This window comes from Pseudoliparis swirei, chromosome 24 (assembly GCF_029220125.1).
Source record: "Pseudoliparis swirei isolate HS2019 ecotype Mariana Trench chromosome 24, NWPU_hadal_v1, whole genome shotgun sequence".
Classification (NCBI taxonomy): domain Eukaryota; kingdom Metazoa; phylum Chordata; class Actinopteri; order Perciformes; family Liparidae; genus Pseudoliparis; species Pseudoliparis swirei.
In genome coordinates, this window is record NC_079411.1 from 19672142 (window position 1) to 19691156 (window position 19015).

The 19015-nt window shown below is 41.9% G+C and overlaps 2 protein-coding genes across 3 annotated transcripts in view; one reads left to right on the plus strand and one right to left on the minus strand.

The window, feature by feature from the left end:
* Positions 1 to 106: 106 nt before the first annotated feature.
* LOC130189920 (ATP-dependent RNA helicase DDX39A) lies at positions 107 to 5667 on the minus strand. The gene is made up of 10 exons (XM_056408933.1): positions 5559 to 5667; positions 4428 to 4635; positions 4083 to 4210; positions 3579 to 3855; positions 3130 to 3248; positions 1610 to 1741; positions 1278 to 1387; positions 910 to 1054; positions 652 to 799; positions 107 to 348 (listed from the first exon to the last, which is right to left on the minus strand). Exons 2-10 carry the CDS (start codon positions 4633 to 4635, stop codon positions 332 to 334), a joined length of 1284 nt encoding a protein of 427 aa, XP_056264908.1. The 5' UTR covers positions 5559 to 5667; the 3' UTR covers positions 107 to 331.
* Positions 5668 to 11182: 5515 nt separating this feature from the next.
* evi5l (ecotropic viral integration site 5 like) overlaps positions 11183 to 19015 on the plus strand; it is a 31531-nt gene continuing 23698 nt past the window's right edge. For both annotated transcript variants that reach the window (XM_056408976.1, XM_056408977.1), the window contains exon 1: positions 11183 to 11483. The gene's annotated coding sequence lies outside the window, so the exon portion shown is untranslated. The remainder of the gene's footprint in view (positions 11484 to 19015) is intronic.

Genomic DNA, 19015 nt, shown 5'->3' on the forward strand with positions numbered 1-19015 from the left:
CTATGGCACACTCTACTTGTGAGAATAGTAAACTACAACGGTTTGTTTTACAGAATACTGTAATCTGAAGAGGCCTCAATGGTAAAAAAAGATCAACACCATTAAATAAGGTATAAAAAAAAGTTTTATTCAGCAACCCGAACAAAATATCAATACAAGGAGAACACTAAAACAAGCACCCTGCAAAGAGACAAATTAAATGAGTTTTATCTCTATGAATTGGCCAACATATATGGTAGGAGGGGTGGGGGGCTTTAAAATAAGTGTTGATGGTCTTTTTCCTCCACCAAAATACAGCAAATCCCAGCTTCACAGGAAAGACGCTTCAGACTCATCTGGACTGTTCAACTGCAAAGAGAAAAGGGGTGGTTTTTGGATGTGAGGGGCAAAAGAAATATGTAATGAACTTTTTTAAAGTGTTAGCCTTCAGCAGTGGGGTTAGTTTAACTAACATCCTGACATGTGATTAATTAACTTTTAAAGAGTAAACCAAACACACTTTGATTTGGTGACATGTTATCTCCAGTAACTCAAGACCAGAGCACAAATAGCCTTGATTCCATCCATTATGTCAACAGCTGGGAGATGGTGTGTGTGTGAACACATTAAAGTGGGGAGCGAGTGCACGTGTGAGCAACAAACAGAACTTACTGTAGGAGGAGATATCGATCTCCTCTGGTAGCTCTGCTACATTGACCTCAAAGCGGTCTTGGACATCGTTGAGGGTCTTGGCGTCAGTCTCGTCAGACACAAAGGTGACGGCCAGGCCTTTGGTACCAAACCTGCCCGCACGGGCCACCTGCGGAGAAAGAAGTTCGGGCTCAAACCGGGCTCTGCATTCTCAATTTGGGATTTGTAAAATACTCAATCTCTGATATAGAAACAAATTAATATTATGGCTGTACTGACTCTGTGAAGGTATGTGTCAGAATCCTCTGGCATGTCGTAGTTGAAGACAATGTTGACTCGCTCAATGTCCATGCCCCGACCAAACAGGTTGGTCGCAACCAGGATTCGCCGCTGGAAGTCTTTAAACTGCTGGTACCGGGATAACCTATGGGGGGGATGGGAGACACGGGCAACAACAGGAATAAATAAGATAATATTCCAAAGTGAGACGTAGCACATAAACCTGGTTGTATATTTCTCGCCGGTTACTTTGATATTTGCCTAACACATGTAAAGTTCTCAAATTCAAGACATTGAAATTAAGAGAACTCCTGTTAAATTCAATGTGTTAAGAAAAAAAAGAGAGGCTAGAATCAGAAGGCTCGTACCGCTCCTCCTGCGCCATGCCCCTGTGGATGGCGATGGCGGGGAAATTCTGTTCCACCAGCAGCTGGGACAGAGCAACACAGCGATGCACTGATTTGACAAAAATCACCACCTGAAGGAACCGAAAGAAAAAACGTTGCATATTTTTGCTGGGAATGGCAAAGACATCGATGAGATGACAGGTTTAAATCAACAGAAATATCTCCCTCTAGAGGACAATAAACTATTATGAGTAGAAGGACATGGGCACAAATGCATATTTCTTAAAAATAAGCCTCACGACAAAGATTTTAAATACAAAAACAGAACTGATTCAGAGAGCTGCCGGTGGTACCTGGTTGAACTCGAGTACGTCGAGCAGGTCGAAAAGCTTCCGGTTTTTCTCGCTGTCCTTCAACTTGCAGTAATACTGCTGTAAGCCGTGGAGTGTCAGCTTGGTCTCGTCATCCACGAACACTTCCATGGGCTACACAGCAAGACAAGCGTTAGCAGGCATGAAAACGGGTCAGGGGTGAAAAAGGTGAGGATAGGCGTGCGGGGGGGGGGGCTGGTGACTTCCACGAACATCGATGTTGGATGATAATCTATAGTACCTCCATTCTGACACCAAGTCAGTGATCGGGCCCTATAATAATAGTAATATTGTGTATAATATGGTCATTCATGAACCAACTTCCTTTTTTGTTGTTGGCGTGAACAAGTCTTCAAGTCTTGTGCTCTGCTGAGCCACGAGTCTGTTCCTCGAGTCTGTTCTGCTTCTACCTGGTTGTCACAATCTTCTAATCTATGCCATACCTGTCATAAATATCATGATACAATATCATAAAACAGTATACCATAAATACGATACTGGTATATTTATCTATAATAGTAATAAATAAAATATCTGTACGGTTCACTTTTTACCAACTTTTTCAACACTTAACAAATGGCAGTAATATTAGTATTAGCCTACAAAATATTAATGAAACTACATGGAGCCATCATAGGATTGATTATCACTATGAGGCCGTTAGTCTGTATCTGACCGGATGATTGAGTTCATCAGGATGAGCAGCTGGAGAGTTACACAACTTTACAGACTGAACTTAAACATTTCACTTCTGGCATTTTTTTATTTTTAAAGCCGAAAATTCCGCCACTTAACGCCTCTCTGTGAGCGCTGCGCAGTGTGCGCAGACAGCTTGACACGGAGCAGCGCGTGCGCTCTGATCCCACGCTCCCTTAATGAAGTATCGATACTAAAAATATGCTAAATCACATCGTGTTTAACGTACGGGTACTTTGTTAGTATCGCTACACCGTGCAGCGTGACAGCAGCAGATGTAGAGGGCTAACATTCAAGCTAACCTGAACCCCCAAACGATGAGGACATCTTGACGCTGATTGGCCGAGACGCAACACGTCCCATCAAAGATGTTTTATTGCGAAGAGCACCACTCCACATTTTCTCCGTGTCCCACTGCAATCTCATAAACCCTGGCCGGCCAATTGACACCCCCCGCTACCCCAAAACAAAAACTCTTCGGATCTACACGATTCACGTTAGTCACCTATTTTGGTTTCAAAACGGCGAATTTCACCGAAAGGTGAGGGATTCTCATGCCTGGTTAGTCTCATACACACACAGGTCTACAACTTCATACAGTTTGATAAACTTGCATTATTACTGTAGTTTCCCAGCACCTCAGTTTAAAATAATTGTTGCACTTTGTCCCACTTTCTCTAAGGCCTCAGCAATTTAAACATTTGTTTATCAACAAAGATCGCTCAATATAGGATTAAAATGTCTTTGACATATAGCGGAATGATGGACAGAGTTTGAAACATTAGTAAATCTCAATGATAACTCACATCCTGCATGAACTTGCGACAGACAGGGCGGATGTCCTTGCTTAGCGTCGCACTAAACATCATAACCTGTTTCTCATGAGGCGTCACCCTGAAGATCTCCTGGACGTCGCGTCTCATATCTGTCAGCAAAAAAAAGAAATATACTCTGAACATTGCATTTCGATTCTTCTTTGTAAAATGGAGTCAACATTATCATAACATTTCTCAACTTTATTTAAAAACATAATTACAGATTAAAGCTATACCCACAACAACCCATTTTCTACTGCCGTGACAATATGATGGAGAAAGATTAAGACACACGGTGACGCTATACTGCTGTCCATGAGATATGAATTCAAAGAACAATACCCGCATCAACTGTCTAACATACCGACCAGTCCTTCACCAAAGCTACACAATTCTTTAACATCCACCACTAAACACTTTTGACTACAGCTCGTACTCACCCAGCTGCTCCAGCATCCTATCACACTCGTCAAGCACAAAGTGTTTGATGTTCTTCACATTGAGGGTCTTGTTGCGGATTAGGGCCAGGGTACGCCCTGGAGTTCCTACAACAATGTGAGGGCAGTTCTTCTTGAGCACTTCCTCGTCCTTCTTGATGGCCAGGCCGCCGAAGAACACCGACACCTTGACTGTTGGCATGTACTTCGAGAATCTCTCATACTCTTTGCTGATCTGGAAGGCCAACTCTCTCGTGTGGCACATTACAAGGACAGACACCTGGCATATGGGGAAATTAGAAAATATGTCTTGTTAACTGTTGAATGTGTATGTAATGCATGTTCTGCTTTTGTATTGACATCAACAAACAGCTGATTGCAACAAAATGTAATACAGAGGATGCAAGGTTTACAAAACAGTATTTTTAACACCACCTAGTACAAAACTATAAGAGATATGACTATTGAGCATGAAAGGCAAGCAAAACGCAAGTTTGACCAACTCACCTGACCATCCACAGGTTCTATTTGTTGCAAGGTGGCCAGTACAAACACGGCAGTCTTTCCCATCCCGGACTTCGCCTGACACAGGATGTCCATGCCCAGTATAGCTTGTGGAATACACTCATGTTGGACTGAAAATGAAACAAATGGCAATTAAAAGACAATATACACATCTTCAAAAACATCTGGCAATCAAATGATAATTTAAAGATGATATATATATATATTTTTTATACTTTATGAAGCAATGTAGGTCTTATTGTATTATACAGAGGTTGCTTTAAAAGTAATATTTCCATATAGCTTTTTTGGAGAGTTTACATTAAATTACACAAAACTGTTGTTCACCTTCTGAGGGATGCTCAAATCCACAGTCGACAATGGACCGCAGCAGCTCTGGTTTGAGGAGAAAGTCCCTGAAACCTGAGCTGTGAATGGAAACGTAGGACCCCTTCACTTCCTTCTTATTTGCTGGGGTCGCAGTTTCAGGGGCTACCTGGGGCTCCTCGTCCTCCTCGTAGTCCAAAAGGTCATTATCAACATCGGTTTCAGCCATCTGTATGAACAATGTGAAAGCCAGTCAGTCGATTTGTAGTTTAAAAAATGTCCAAAGCAAAAAATTTGGAAGCGTCCTCCTTAATGTGCAAGCTTGTATTTCAAAAGGAAGCCAGGTGTTCGTTCAATTTAAACAAAATAATTGTGTTTAGATTTATTTTTAGTACATTTGATCGTAAATCTCAAAATATTCTACTCTTTGTAATGGTTACTTATCGTTATTACTCGAGTCCGCAATCGTGTAGTAGACCAATATAATAAAGTGAATCGTAGAATTACTGTGTTACGAATTTTCTGTTAAAATAGATTTTACACAGAGCCGATGAACTAGCTTGATGCTACAATTAACCGCTAGCTCATAATGTCGCAAAGTTAACACGAGGGTGGTTTGGCCAACGTTCGCAGGCCTAACTGAAATCATTTTTTTTTAATCTATTAATTACATTGATCAAAATAGAAGTTCAAATTAACCGGTGCATCCTGCTAGCAATTGTAACGACGCTGACTGAAAACAAAAATGGCCGACGGAGCCTTCCCTTTCATTCAACCCGGTTAGTTAGCGAGCTAACAGCTAACAGCTAACAATTGAGCGTGAGTCACGAATTACTAGTAACCGACATTTACGCTACGTTACCCTCTTCCAATCCAACTCTTCTGACATAACATCACGCACGAGTTAACGTCATGGCATTGTATAGCGAACGAATAGTGAGACAAATAAACAGATAGCTAAAGCTAATTCGTACACTCAAAACAAAGCTAACGTTAGTGTGGCTAGCGTGTTAGCTGCCTAAGCAAATCTTTACATCCTAACTTTAGCCACTGCTACCAAGTATTAAAACTCCTTGAGTGGGTCATAACATATACAGACATACAAGTTATGTCAAGTATGATGTGAAAAGTAGGAAAAGGCTGCGACATTACCTTGCTTTGATAACTGTATGTGCTGCCGATGTAAAAGTGCGCAATACTACCGAGTTAGCGAGTCTTAAGAGCACAGTGAGCACACATGGATGGTGCGTTCAAGTAAACCAAAGAAAAACCGTGCGCTCTCGATGGGGTCCGGATCAATGACTATAAAAAACAACGTAAGATCTTGTGCCTGATAAAAACTATAGACTAACAACGAAATTAATCTATCAATACAATTATCAGGATTCTGTTGTTTTTATTTTCAACATCATGTGATGCAGGACAAAGCCGTGAGATGTAACGGTGCCACTTAAACACATATACACAGTAGTATTCATATTGTAGACATAGATTTAAGATACATTAATGGCACAGCTTTTGGGGTCTTTGTTATCTGAAACATGGTAATAACTATCTATGTTCCAATTATTATACTGTCTAAAAGATACCGTGTACTTTCTAATGCGATTACGTTAATTGCCGTAACACCTGAATGCGTCGGTCACTAGACTGCGTTGCCTGTTCAGAAACAACCTTGTGCTCGTTTCTAAGTCTGTGATGAGCCAGAATCACAGAGGTCAGGGAAAGGGGCTGTAATATTTAATGAACTGCGGTTGGGCCGTAATATTTCTGGAGATTAATTATGTTATAATACGTGTAATGTGACTTACAAAAAAAACTTCCTGCCGTTTTTGTAATACAGTACAGCCAATATTCTGGTGCTAGTTTTTATCCTTTTGTCTTACGATGATATATTTTGGATGAAAGATCTTAAATTATGAGTATTTTCATAAAGCATTTTCAGCATTTGTTCGTCACTAAGAGCATGGGAAGCTGCAGTATCTATTTATTCCACTTGATGGCAATAAAGCAAAGGTATTTGGCAAATTGATAGATGGTATTTAATGTACCTGATACAATGTTCACGTTTGATATGAGGGGCCTCATTACAAAGTCAGAGAATATCCCTCAAGGCTTGCCTGTGGTAAAAAAAACACACATCAGTATAGAGATCTGATCACAACTGGATTAAAATGTGCTTTCTGGGAATCTAGCCTCAAATCCAACCATACATCTCCCTTCAGTATCAGTGCCTAATTCAATTTAAGGTAGTACAACGCTTAATACTCAAATGTAAGACTTCCTAAAAATAGAAAGTACCACAATATAAGGCCAGAATGTTTGAGATTCCACCATAACACAGCTAATGTAGATCATATGTTTTGGTTGTGTCAATCCTGGACAGATCTGCCGCCCTGTGCTTCACTGAAACCTGGCTCGGTGCGCACATCCCAGACATCGTACTACATCTGCCAGGCTTCCAACTCCTCCGATCGGACCACGTAACGCCATAAACCTTTGTATAGCCTGCAAACCATCTTATTCACTGCAAGATTTTTCCTCATCCATTCTGGCCGGTGTGTTTACATCCCACCTCAGGCCTGTGTGAGTGAGGCACTCCAACATCTGGCTGAGCAGATCAATAACATGGAGCACAAACAGACTCCATGCTTGTTGTTCATGGGGACTTTAACAGAGAAAACTTCAGCAAACAACTATCAAAATACAGATAGCATATTAAGTGTAGCACCAGGGACAAACACACACTGGAACTTAGGGACTCTATGAGCACTGCTTGGTTCATCTTCTCTCGTCCTATAGGGAGAAATAAAAAATGCTAAGAAGAGCAACACTGAAAAGCTGAAAACAAGTTTTCAGCCAATGACCCCTCGTCGGTTTGGAGAGGCAGTACTCACCAACTACAGGAGACGACCCCCCAACACACACACACACACACACAAACATACCACCCACTGAGAAAAATCACTGACTGGCTGACAACCTGAATGTCTTCTACTGCAGGTTTGATAAGCTCCCATCTCAGCATGCCAGCCTCAACCTGTCGGTGGATCACAAACTTCCTGACAAACAGGACACAGCAGGTGAAGCTGGTAAAAATCACATCCAGCACCCGGACTGTAAGAACTGGTGCCCCCCAGGGATGTGTGCTGTCCCCACTGCTCTTCTCCCTCTACACAAACGACTGCATCTCAGGGTGCAGTCGTTTGTGTCGAGGTCTGTTAAACTCCGGAAGTTCGCAGACGACACAACGATCATCGGCTTCATCAGGAACGGTGATGAGTCTGCGTTCAGACGGGAGGTGGAACATCTGGTCCTCTGGTGTGATCGGAACAACCTGGAGCTGAACAAGTCCAAAACTGTGGAGATGACAGTGGACTTCAGGAAGAGCCCCCCAACACTACTACCCCCATAATTTGTTGTACATACTAGTTCATTGTTAATGTTGATGCTTAGTTTCTGTGTTATACTCTGTTGTCTTTCATGTATTTTTTTTAAATATTTCTCTTGTTTATTTGTATATCACATGTTCATATGTACAAGAGCACTGTGTAACCGGAGTCAAATTCCATGTTTGTGTACGATACACACATGGCCAATAATGTGCAGAAAAACAATAGTGCCCACCTCACACATCGTCATCTTTGTGATTTCTTCACCAGAGATAACGGTTTCTGTACTTCAGACCAAAAGATAAATACCTTGTGCTTCATTTATGGCCCAAAGACAAATTTTTCTTCCATGAATATCAAGCGTTTTTCAAACCTTGCAGAATGATCCGTGAACTGCTTAGTTGCACCAATTTGCTGGAATCTTTTTTCCAGTATAATGAGTTAGAATAGTAACATCATTTAAAAAAAATCATATCTAAACATCATATTAATCTATAAATGCAGCCCTCAACTAAAAGCCCCAGGCCCAGGTGGCCAAACTTGGCTAACAGTAAAGCCTGCCATTTTATAGACAGTTGGTAGCAGCAATGTGTGTGTATGATGCAACTACCGTATTGCTCAGGACCCATAGACGCACATTGTTGAGTTTGAAATTGTTTGTATGAGCGGTTCTCAAGAAAAGCTGCAAGCAGTAACACCACAGGCCAGGCAGGCAGTTCTGAACAGGCATCTTTTCAACAAGCACTGCACCAGTTATTAAATGAAAAAGGAGATCTGAAACTCGTGTCAAGGCTGAGCATTTAACGTTCCGCTCCCTTGGACCACTGATGCAATATGCTTCCCCTTTATTACAAAATACAAACACTATGAAGTCTGAGAGAACTGTATCCGCATTCATTATTTTGTGCAACATATTTTCCTGTTACAACGTGTTTGGGTTACGCAGGGGTTTTCAAAACAACCCCATCAGAGAGGGTTTCACCTGCTGAAGACATTTGAAGCCATTTCCTACTGAATATAGGGCCAAGCAGATGAACCTAGAAGGTATCTCCATTTGTACATTGACAGTGCACATATTTTATAATCAGACATATCTTTATTGCAAAGGTGATATGTCTTGTTAATTTCAGTGAGGTCATCAGCTCTCAAACAATGAGTTTTAGTCAAAGGCTCACCGTGACCTCTAAATCAAATAGGGCTTATTTTGAGGTTGTGTTACACTGTGTTAAACTTGTGAAACGTGTGTTACACGTGTGGAACGTGTGTTACAAGTGTGTTACTACACTTGTGGAACACATGTGTTATAGATCAAAGGGAGGAAATACAACAAATATGAATAAGCATTTGAACACAGCATGGAATTAAATGACAGGAATGTCATGTGTTCGATGCAGCAGCAGCTCAGCTAACGTCGGCGCTTCATCTCTTTCTGTCCAAGGTAAACTCCTCAAAAGTGATCACAACCACTCACTGTGTGAAGCAATTTGCCTTTATTGTGTGTAGTTGATCAAGTTATCTTCTGTCCCTTTGTTTGAAGCATACATTTGAGCTCCGGCATTGGTCTCCCGTTATTGATCACTTCACGTTTGGATTGAAAGTCCAGTTTTGAGAAATGTTTGATCGTAACGGTGTTAATGATCGGAGGGCGTGTGTTATCAGCAAACGTTCGCGTTATCGTGTTAACCCATTATTAAACTGAGCATATCGATTTTTAATCCATTATTAAACTTAGCATATAGCTACGCTAGCTTAGCTATAGAATCTTCCATTTTCAGCCCCCTACATTGAGGCAGAGGTCGTGTTTGCCTCCCCTCTTAATGTGGCTTTATGTCAGCTCAGCAAATTCAGCGATTTTGTTCGTGCCATTTGTTTCATTGTGTAAACCAGCTTTCACTTTATAAATAATCTCCATTGCCATCCAATTTAGCTGATGAGGTTCAGAGTCAGACCGGTTCAGAGGCTGGTAGTCTGTCTGGGTCACAGGCTACAGCACGTCTTGTACACCGCCTCATATCTTTGTGCTCAGGCATCCTCCACCCCATCTGAGAGAGTGTTCTCCACGGCTGGAGACACAATAAGTCCTGAGAGATCGCGTATCCTCCCGGAGAAAGCAGACATGCTTATTTTTCTGCACAAGAATTGTTGATGATCCATACAATTGATGGTTGCACACTTGGTATTTGCCACTGCTAGTTTCATTTTTGGCAGCTCAGTTCATATACCCTTTAAAAAAAGGAAGGAGCACTGTAATTTCTAGGAACATGTTTAAATTAAACAGAATACATTTTATTTAAGTTATGTAAGTTTTATTTTAAGTTCAAGAGGAATATGTATAAATGTTTTTGGTTATTAAAAAAAATGTAAATGTGTATGTATACATACTGTATATGGTGTGTGCAGCATTATAGAAAATTATATAAAAGAAAATTAATGTAAATAAACTCGTTTATGCTCTTTTTCTCACTCCTTGCCCAATAAGAATCGATAAGAGAATCGATAAGAGAATCGAATCGATAAGCAGGAATCGATAAGGCATCGGAATCGTAAAAATCTTAACAATTCTTATTGGGGTGGCTGTAGCTCAGTGGGGTAAGAGGGTCGTCCTGCAACCCCAAGGTTGTCGGTTCGATCCCCGCTCTCCCCATTAGTTGCAAGTCGAAGTGTCCTTGAGCAAGGCACTGAACCCCCAGTTGCTTCCCAGGTGCATCACTGCAGCCCACTGCTCCTTAATAACTAAGGATGGGTTAAATGCAGAGAACTAATTTCCCCATGGGGATTAATAAGAATGAAGAAGAATATACACTTTTAATAAAGTATATATCTTATCTATAGTTGTACTTTAGTAACGTTTTCATATGTGTACAGTGTATAGCTACATTTCCGTAAAGTATTAGAGGCAGTCGGTCTCTGTGCTGTGGTCAAGGTGAATTTACACAGAACAGGTCGATTACTTTTTATCGTGGCGGTTGGTTTAGGGAAATTAATGGCTCTAGCAAAATATTATTCTTTTATTCTTTCAAGAAATAACCCTGAAAATAGCCATACCAAATACATGTGCTTGTAGTTATGACAATACTTCAGTTGGATGCTACGGTATAATCACATAATTAATCGTTTACTTGTACCAAACACAGATAATCCGCTGTATGACACCTGCGGGTCCCGCCTTGCTGCCAAATACAGCTCTGCGGTGATTGGCTGTCTCCGCTGCCCTTCCAAACGGGATCTCGCCGTTCGAACGGGCCATTGGCGCGTCACATGCCACTCACATCTCGTCCTGCCACCTGATTGGTGCGCCCCGCCTCGCGCTCAGCTAAAGGACTCAGGACGCCAGCCAATCGGCGCGGTTAACTTGCCATGACTGATGCTGCCGTATACATCAAATCCCCCTCGAACTGCGAATCTCTCCATAAACATTCTGCTCCTCTAATTCCGCTCACGGACACGCGCGCGCGCGAGCCTCTCCGACCGCGCAGAGGCTCGCGACCAGCTGTGCGACGCGGCGCTGCCTACTGGTGGAGCGGCGGCAGGACGATGGCAGTGCGCGTGGACGGGCTCTCTCCGTGTTTGTCCTCGCTGGTCTATGAAGGTTTTAATTCGCCGATAACACACGTTTGACATTTGTGACGGACCGATGCAGGAGCGACGATAAACGCCGCGCTCTGATTATGGAAAAGCAGCCCAGGTAGGCATTCATTGTTGTATACGTGTAGTTGAGGTGTTTATTATTATGTGTATATGTATATATAACATACATGTTATCGCGTGGAGCCTATTACTAGCTTATTAATGTGTATCAATTCAATATAAATAAATAAATAAAAAGCAGTCCCACGCAGCAAAGCCCCGTCGGTGCCGGTTGTTGAAGCCCATCATCAACAGCAGCTTCATCCGCCTGCTCCATTTCTCTCAGGGAAAATTCCACTGTTCGGCGTGCCATCGGAGACACGGCCCATTCATGTTAGCCTCCACAGGGATCGCATGCTCTCTGTGTGCGCGTGCTTCGTGCATGTTACACAATCGTATTGTTGGTGGATGCCTTGGTGGCGCAAAGAGGTGGTGGTGGTGGTGGTGTGGGGGGGATGATGTGTCATTTCGGCCACAGATGTTGATCCAGCCGAGCCATGAGTCTGCAGAGCATGTAGGCCCCGTAGTTCCGGCAGCAAACAGCAGGCCGGGAGAATGAGCTGTCATGTCCAAATGAAGCACCAGTCAATAACATTCAAGGCTCTTCAAGAATGAAACCGCAGGACAAAGTGTTGAAGGAGTCATCCTTTTAATACAGGGCTTTTTTTCTCCTTTCTTTTTTATTTTGTGTGTGTAATGAACAGTGGATGGATGGCAGAAAGGGGGCCACCATGTTATATCCACCTGTATATTTCTATCAAGATGTTACCGTCCTTGGGGATGAAAAGCACCACGGCAAAGCCTCGAGGTGTGGTTACTTTATCCATCTAATCAGAGAGTGGGTTAAAAGTAAATCCCCTTTTAAATGTCTGGCTATGAACACCGAAAACCTGCACGTCTCTCAAGAACTGAGAAGACCACAGCGTTATGACTGTTTACATCTGAGCCAGGTGCGCATCATTGTTACCTCCCAAGTGGAATACAAAGTAGGCAACTGACTTTTGAGGTGTGATAATAAAAGATTAAGGATACCGCTGACTGACCCTCAGACAGCTTTTCTTTTTAAGAGTGGGTAAACTATTTAAGGAAGGAAAGAATTGACTCTTGATTTGTAATTACGGCGTGAATGTCCCATGACTAAAGCCCACGTACCACTGACGGGAACATCACATCCTTGTGTGAGATACAGTGAGATTATTCTCAGGTTCATCAGTGACAACAACTCACCGTGCAAGAGGCGTCGCATATCGTCAAGGAAACAGGTATCTGATGCCTCACATCCTGGTGACCTTATTTTGATGTGCCGCAGCCTCCAAACTTGTGTAACTGATCCCACGATCACACACAAATGGTTGCATACTATGACAGCCGATCACACCCAGGCTCATCCCAGCAAACCGTTTCCTGTGCACTCATTGCTGCTGCCACATTATTCATCAGTGTTAGAGGAGCGGTAAGCTAATATGCTCTGGATAGTGTGATCGCACTGTGTGTGTGTGTGTGTGTGTGTGTGTGTGTGTAGCCTCCAGCACCAACAGAAGGAGGGATAACTGGTGCTGTACAGTTTGTCCGCTTGCTGCTGTCCAGGTTTATTAACATGTGCCACCGTGTTTGTCGAACAGACACATCCAGGAGCCCCAAGTGCACGTCGTAGCAAGAATGAACTCACTGGTTTTCCCCACGCCTGAATTGAGATTTGCCTTTTGATAAGTTGTGCAAACTAGGGTAAAACTATGTCTCCCCCCCCCTTACAATGAGATCCAACATTCAGCCTAGTGGCGTAAAGCCAGTGAGAAAACCGTAGATGAATAATCAAAAAGGAGCATGATGTTTTTTTAATGAACCGTCGTTTGTAGCAGCAGCTGTGTTGGCAGTCATTATCACGTGGGGGGCTGTTATTCAACAGGCTCAGCGTTTGTTTGTGTGCAACCTTTTGGTTTTCCAGTTTTCCAGCTTCGGTCTCGGGTCATAAAAGGTCCCAGAACCCAAGTTGATGTTTTACAATGTCTTGTGTCAATTTACTGTCACAGGACAAAAACAAAAACAGCAAATATTCACATCTAACAAATATTTTTAACCTTTTTACATAAAACAAGTATTCAGTTTGCAAAATTGCTTTTGCTCGAAAATACCTGTTTGACTGTTTGGCCATTTGCTTCACAGAATTAATTGCCTTTGCTAATTGACTCTTTTTGCTAAGTCCCGCCCTGGAAACGCAGACTGGCCAATCATTGAGTTGAGTCGGCCAGCTCCAACCAGATTTCCTTAATGTTCAGGCTGCTTTTAGTGGATCTTAGCGAGTTATGGTTAAACGTTGCGTAATAGCGATAGTCGTTACCGGAGAGGTGGGAAGGAGATATGCGTTCCTAAAACGTAATGTTTCTGTTAAGCCTGTGGAGCTAACAATAGCACAGTATGTTAGCACATCATTAACTAGCATCAGCGCTTCTATGTTACGCGAGCTACTAAATGTTTACTGAAGGTTGACACGCTGCTTTTGCTTTTCAATGATTCTAACAGTGAACAAAGAGGAACAGTGTTGTTCCTTTATTTCATTGTCTTCGGTCTCAGTCACCAGCTGATGTGGTGCATGCTTCACTTTTACACTGTGATCTTGATCTTTGTAACTTTTTTTTGCTACTGAATCACTTCCACTTCCTGATATCATCTTTTCGACCCTTCTGTCTGCTGCTCTCTAAAGTCGCCTTTTCGTTTTTCTAAAACATGTCGTCATTGAGGGCAGTTAGTGACAGTGTGGGCTCCATGGTAACGAAGCTATGACAGCTTGACGGAGTTGCAGAAGAGGGTCGCGACTTAACACGGGGTCATTAAAATAACAGCACCATGCGCACAGTTTTACTAACGGTTGATTTTAAAAACTAATTATTGCCCTTTGAAAGCCTTCAGTATCAGCTGTCCTGGATCTGCTTGTCTTACTGGTTGGCTTGCTGGTTGACTGCCGGCCTGGCCCGTGTGCACTGCACTTCATTTCCTTTTCTAACTCATGGAAACATGGAGCAGCGTGATGACCTGGCTCATGTGGTTCAAGCTCACTCCGACTCCTCCAGAGCTCTGCTTTCTCCCCTTTTGTTCTTGAAGACTGCAGTTGTGTAACTCTCTGTTCAGCCCTGCAGATTTTTACAATGACTGAATTATGATCTCATTTTCACTCTGCTGGATTAATAATATAATGCGAATTATGTTGAAAATAATGAGGCAGACATTTGCATAGGGCCATTTTAAAAACATCACATTGTGATTATTATGACTGATATTACAATTGCAATAGGATTTCTGATATTAGAAGGAATGATACTTATTTACATCATTATTCTCATTGAAACAAATGTAAATGATTATGATGAGCTCATCTTTTGGACTTCTCGCTCATCCTTACTTTTAATTAGCAGCAGGAAAGCGTTAGTCATGTAAAGCTAACGTGGTCAGTAGATTTAGGCGACCAAGTTATAATTTGTGCTTATATTGTATTTTTTAAATTAAAGGAGACGGCATTGGTGAAAAGAATATCTCTTTGCTGGCAATGCTAACACTTCACAGACCTCTGAAACGTGACGTTTCCCCAACGAGGCGCAGATTTTTAAAAGTGTCACACAAACAAATATTTGCTTTGGAAAAAAACCAAGAGGGAGCACGCACCCTCCGGTCCCCCCTCAGGTAAACCCTGTCAGCGCTGTTGCTTGCACTGTTCAAGCTGTTGGCACCGTTAGCAGCAAGCCGCCGGCTCAGTCGTCACCATGTCGAGAGCGGTTTGGAGGGAATCCCTCTGCTCTGAATATTGAATGTAGCACCTTTCTTTGTTTGGTAAAGCTCACCTCTAAAACCCTAGCATATTAATCATTTGAATGAATACTGATGTGAAAATTATAGTCATAATAATCAAAATGGTTCAGCCCTAATTACACCACTGTCGTTAGGTAAGCTAAGTGGCTAAACAGAGAGGACAAACACATCAGCATACAGGCATGGCTAGTGTTACCAAAATATCTGTGATTCACGAGGTAGTCGGGTACAAACTCGTTGCTTCACTGTACAAAAGGTCGGAGCACTTCCTCAGCCAAGTCAACGTGATGTTTAAAATGAACCCGAGGGAATGATTCACCGCAGGGCGAATGTGTGGGAGTATGATTAACGACACAGACGTGTTACTGAGTGAGAGACGTTTTGAAACCTCTGTTGTCAAACATGGCTGTTGTCTGTTGATGAAGTCCAGTTTGCACAATCCACCTGTAACGCGATGCGTCCTGTCGGCTAATGGGCTGCTTTGAGGGAAACCATTTGGAAAAAGAACATTTTTATTTAGTTTTTTTAGGTTATGAAATTGGATTATTTGTTCTCATTCCCTCAGGAGGCTTGAAGGTTGTTGTCAAAAACAAGAAAACCATACATACTAATATCCTTTTTGAGATGTAGTTTTGGTGCTCGTTTTTATTTCTAACGCTAAAACGGCAGATGTTTGTAATCGGAGCGGCCGACCACGCAGCTGCTCAGCTGCTGATCGGTGTGCGTGACGGCACTGCTGGGAAAGTATGAAATTAAAAGATAATATAATGACTGCAGCAGGATGCCTAATGTCAGTCATTTAGCTTCACATTAAGCAGTGGCTATGTGCCTGTAGTAGCAGTGTGTGCCACATGTCGCTGTTTATCCTCCATGTAATCCAGTTTTAAGATTAGTGCGTGATTAGTGGATGTTGTCTGTTTTTTTAAATACAACATTAATCTGAGCAGTAGTAGTGCTAATGCACTGACCATTCAGTGGTGGAAAAGAGCAAAATAGTCACCTGCACTTGAATATAATTGATGGGTTGTAGGGGATGGCTATTTCGAGACAATTTCCTCTGACAGTGTCACTCATGGGAGCCGACCAGGAGACGCATACAAACACAATTTGCAGCAGGAAAGCGTTAGTCATGTAAAGCTAACGTGGTCAGTAGATTTAGGGCGCCAAGTCTGGGCAGCATTTCGTCGCCAGTGTCGCTTCGATTGCCCTGAATGTGTCTCTTCTTCATTCAAACTTAATGTTACACCTAATTCTCATTGGCCAAATCCAGGAAAACATTTGTTGCACAACACAAGCGTTAGAGAGTTTCCAGCAGTGGGTACACGGGGGCTGTTTGGAGAACAGGTGGTCGGTACTGTAATGGCGATGCTGGAAAGCTGATGGGTTAAAGGCTCGATATTTCCAGTACACAGACATGAACATAAACCACTTGAGCCACCAGATTAGGCAGCAGTCGAGGTGGACCAAGAATTATGATTTTTTTTCTCTATAGGAGACATATCGTGCTCATTTCCAGATTCATCCATGTATTTTAAGGTTTCTGCGAGAACATCTTTAGATAAAAAAACTCCATGTTTACTTCCTGTCAGCTCATGTCATTCTCACACATGGCAATGAACTGGATGTGAGGTTTAAAACTGAAATGATCTTTTTTATATTCTATCACAACCGTACGGGAATCCTGACCCCTTTTACAGGCGGTGTGTATTTCTCCATGGATTGAGCATTTTCATACTTAAACAGTATTTATGTAAGTGGCACTTTAATTTTCAATTCAATTCGGTTTATTTTGTATAGCCCAACATCACAAATTACAAATTTGCCTCAGAGGGCTTCACAATCTGTACACATAGACATCCCTGTCCCAGGACCTCACATCGGATCAGGAAAAACTCCCAAGAAATAGAAAAAAACTTTCACGGGAAAAAGGGGAAGAAACCTTCAGGAGAGCGACAGAAGATGATCCCTGACAGATTGTATGAATAGTTAGTATTTGGTCACGGTGGGGCACATTTTGTACATACTGTTCTCATACAGTGCCTTTGCTTTATAACAAAGCATCTTATTTTATAAACAGATCACATGTTTGTATATAAATCTTACAATGTAACCAATAAAAATAGCTGTGAAATAAATGTAATGTAGACAATACCCTCTAAAACACAGTTAGGTAGAAGTATCATGAAATAGAAATACTTAAGTAAATTACCTAAAAATTGTAGGGGGATGACCACGGTTATAGGCTAATGTGTGAAAAGAGGCGTGTCTTGGGGGTTATTGCGCGAATCCAAAGATTTGACATAGCGGTGTCTCCTGTAAGCAATGGACCTATCAGTTTTCCTAAACCTAATGATATAGAAGACAAATCCGAGAATGAGTCCGACTCAGATTGTGAGGAAACGGTCGTGGCGAATTCAGCTTTTTTGATGTGGCTGCGCGAGTTCACCTGGCTGAGGTATTTCAGGAGACCAATTCAATGAACTGTATATTCTGCTGTCGATTCCCACAACATGCGGGAACACGAAATGTGCTGATAAGACTGGCACTACACAATTAAAACACGCTGATCAAACACAACGCCAGTCTGAAACATAAAATGTGCCGCGACCTGTGCAATGAAAGTGCAGCTCCACTCCCAGTCGCATTGAGAAGACAAGAGGCTGCTAACCAGTGCGCCGAGGAGGCCATTGCTATTAAGTTTAACCAACACGTCATTTTTCATTGCCAAAGAAGAACTGCCTATTTAAAGGCCAAACTTCTACAAAGGAAGAAGAATGGTAAAAAAAAAACAAACATACAACTAGAGCGGGCACTCGGCACAAGCGCATATACCTACATATATCACAAGAGCATTGAATTTTGAACATTTTGGCATTGGCATTTGCACACAAATTGGACACAAATGTATGTAAAAAAAAATTTTAAACCTTTCCATGACCTTGACCTTGGACCTGATTGATCCCAAAATCTAATCAACTGGTCCCCGGATAATAACCAATCATCCCACCAAATTCCATGCGATTCGGTTCAATACGTTTTGAGTTCTGCGAATAACACGCATACAAATAAATAAATAAATACCGCGATCAAAATAACCTTCCGCATTTTCAATGCAAAGGTCGCACAGTTTGTTGGCATCATCGCAGATACACTGAAACGGAAGACGTACAAGAAGATTAAGGACGCTCCTAAGGCAAACAGGCACCATTATGATTAAGCTGTTAGGCTGGTGGTAGGACTAACACATAAATAATTGTGCACAATATGTGATTTCATTTTAAGGTGTATATGATGCCACCACAAGTCTACAACTTGTTCTGTTGTTGTCAGTAGAGCATAAATATTCATTTTGTATTTTTAAGCTGTATAACTGGTGTATGTTATTAAAACTATTGCACAAGTTTATAAGATTGTATATTGTCAAATTATTTATCAGTAATACAGTAAAAATGATGGGAAAACTTTGCAAGTCGATTTATAGTGTGCGCCCCTAAATTTTCAAATTTTAAGTTAGGGACCACTGTGCTCCTAGTAAAAAACGTTAGTCTGGAGCCCTGTAATACACACACACACACACACACACACACACATAGACAGGAGGGTAGGGAGGGGGGGAGACACATCAGCGAAGTTGAAACAAGCTGATTTTCTGTTTTTCTTTCATGAAATGCTGGCCAGGTTATTCAAGGAGATTTTTGGAAATAATTGACGGCTCAGAATGTCTGTGTGATGATAGGTAGGAATATTACTGTTTGCTTATTTTTCCAAAAGGGCAAATATGGATGGAGC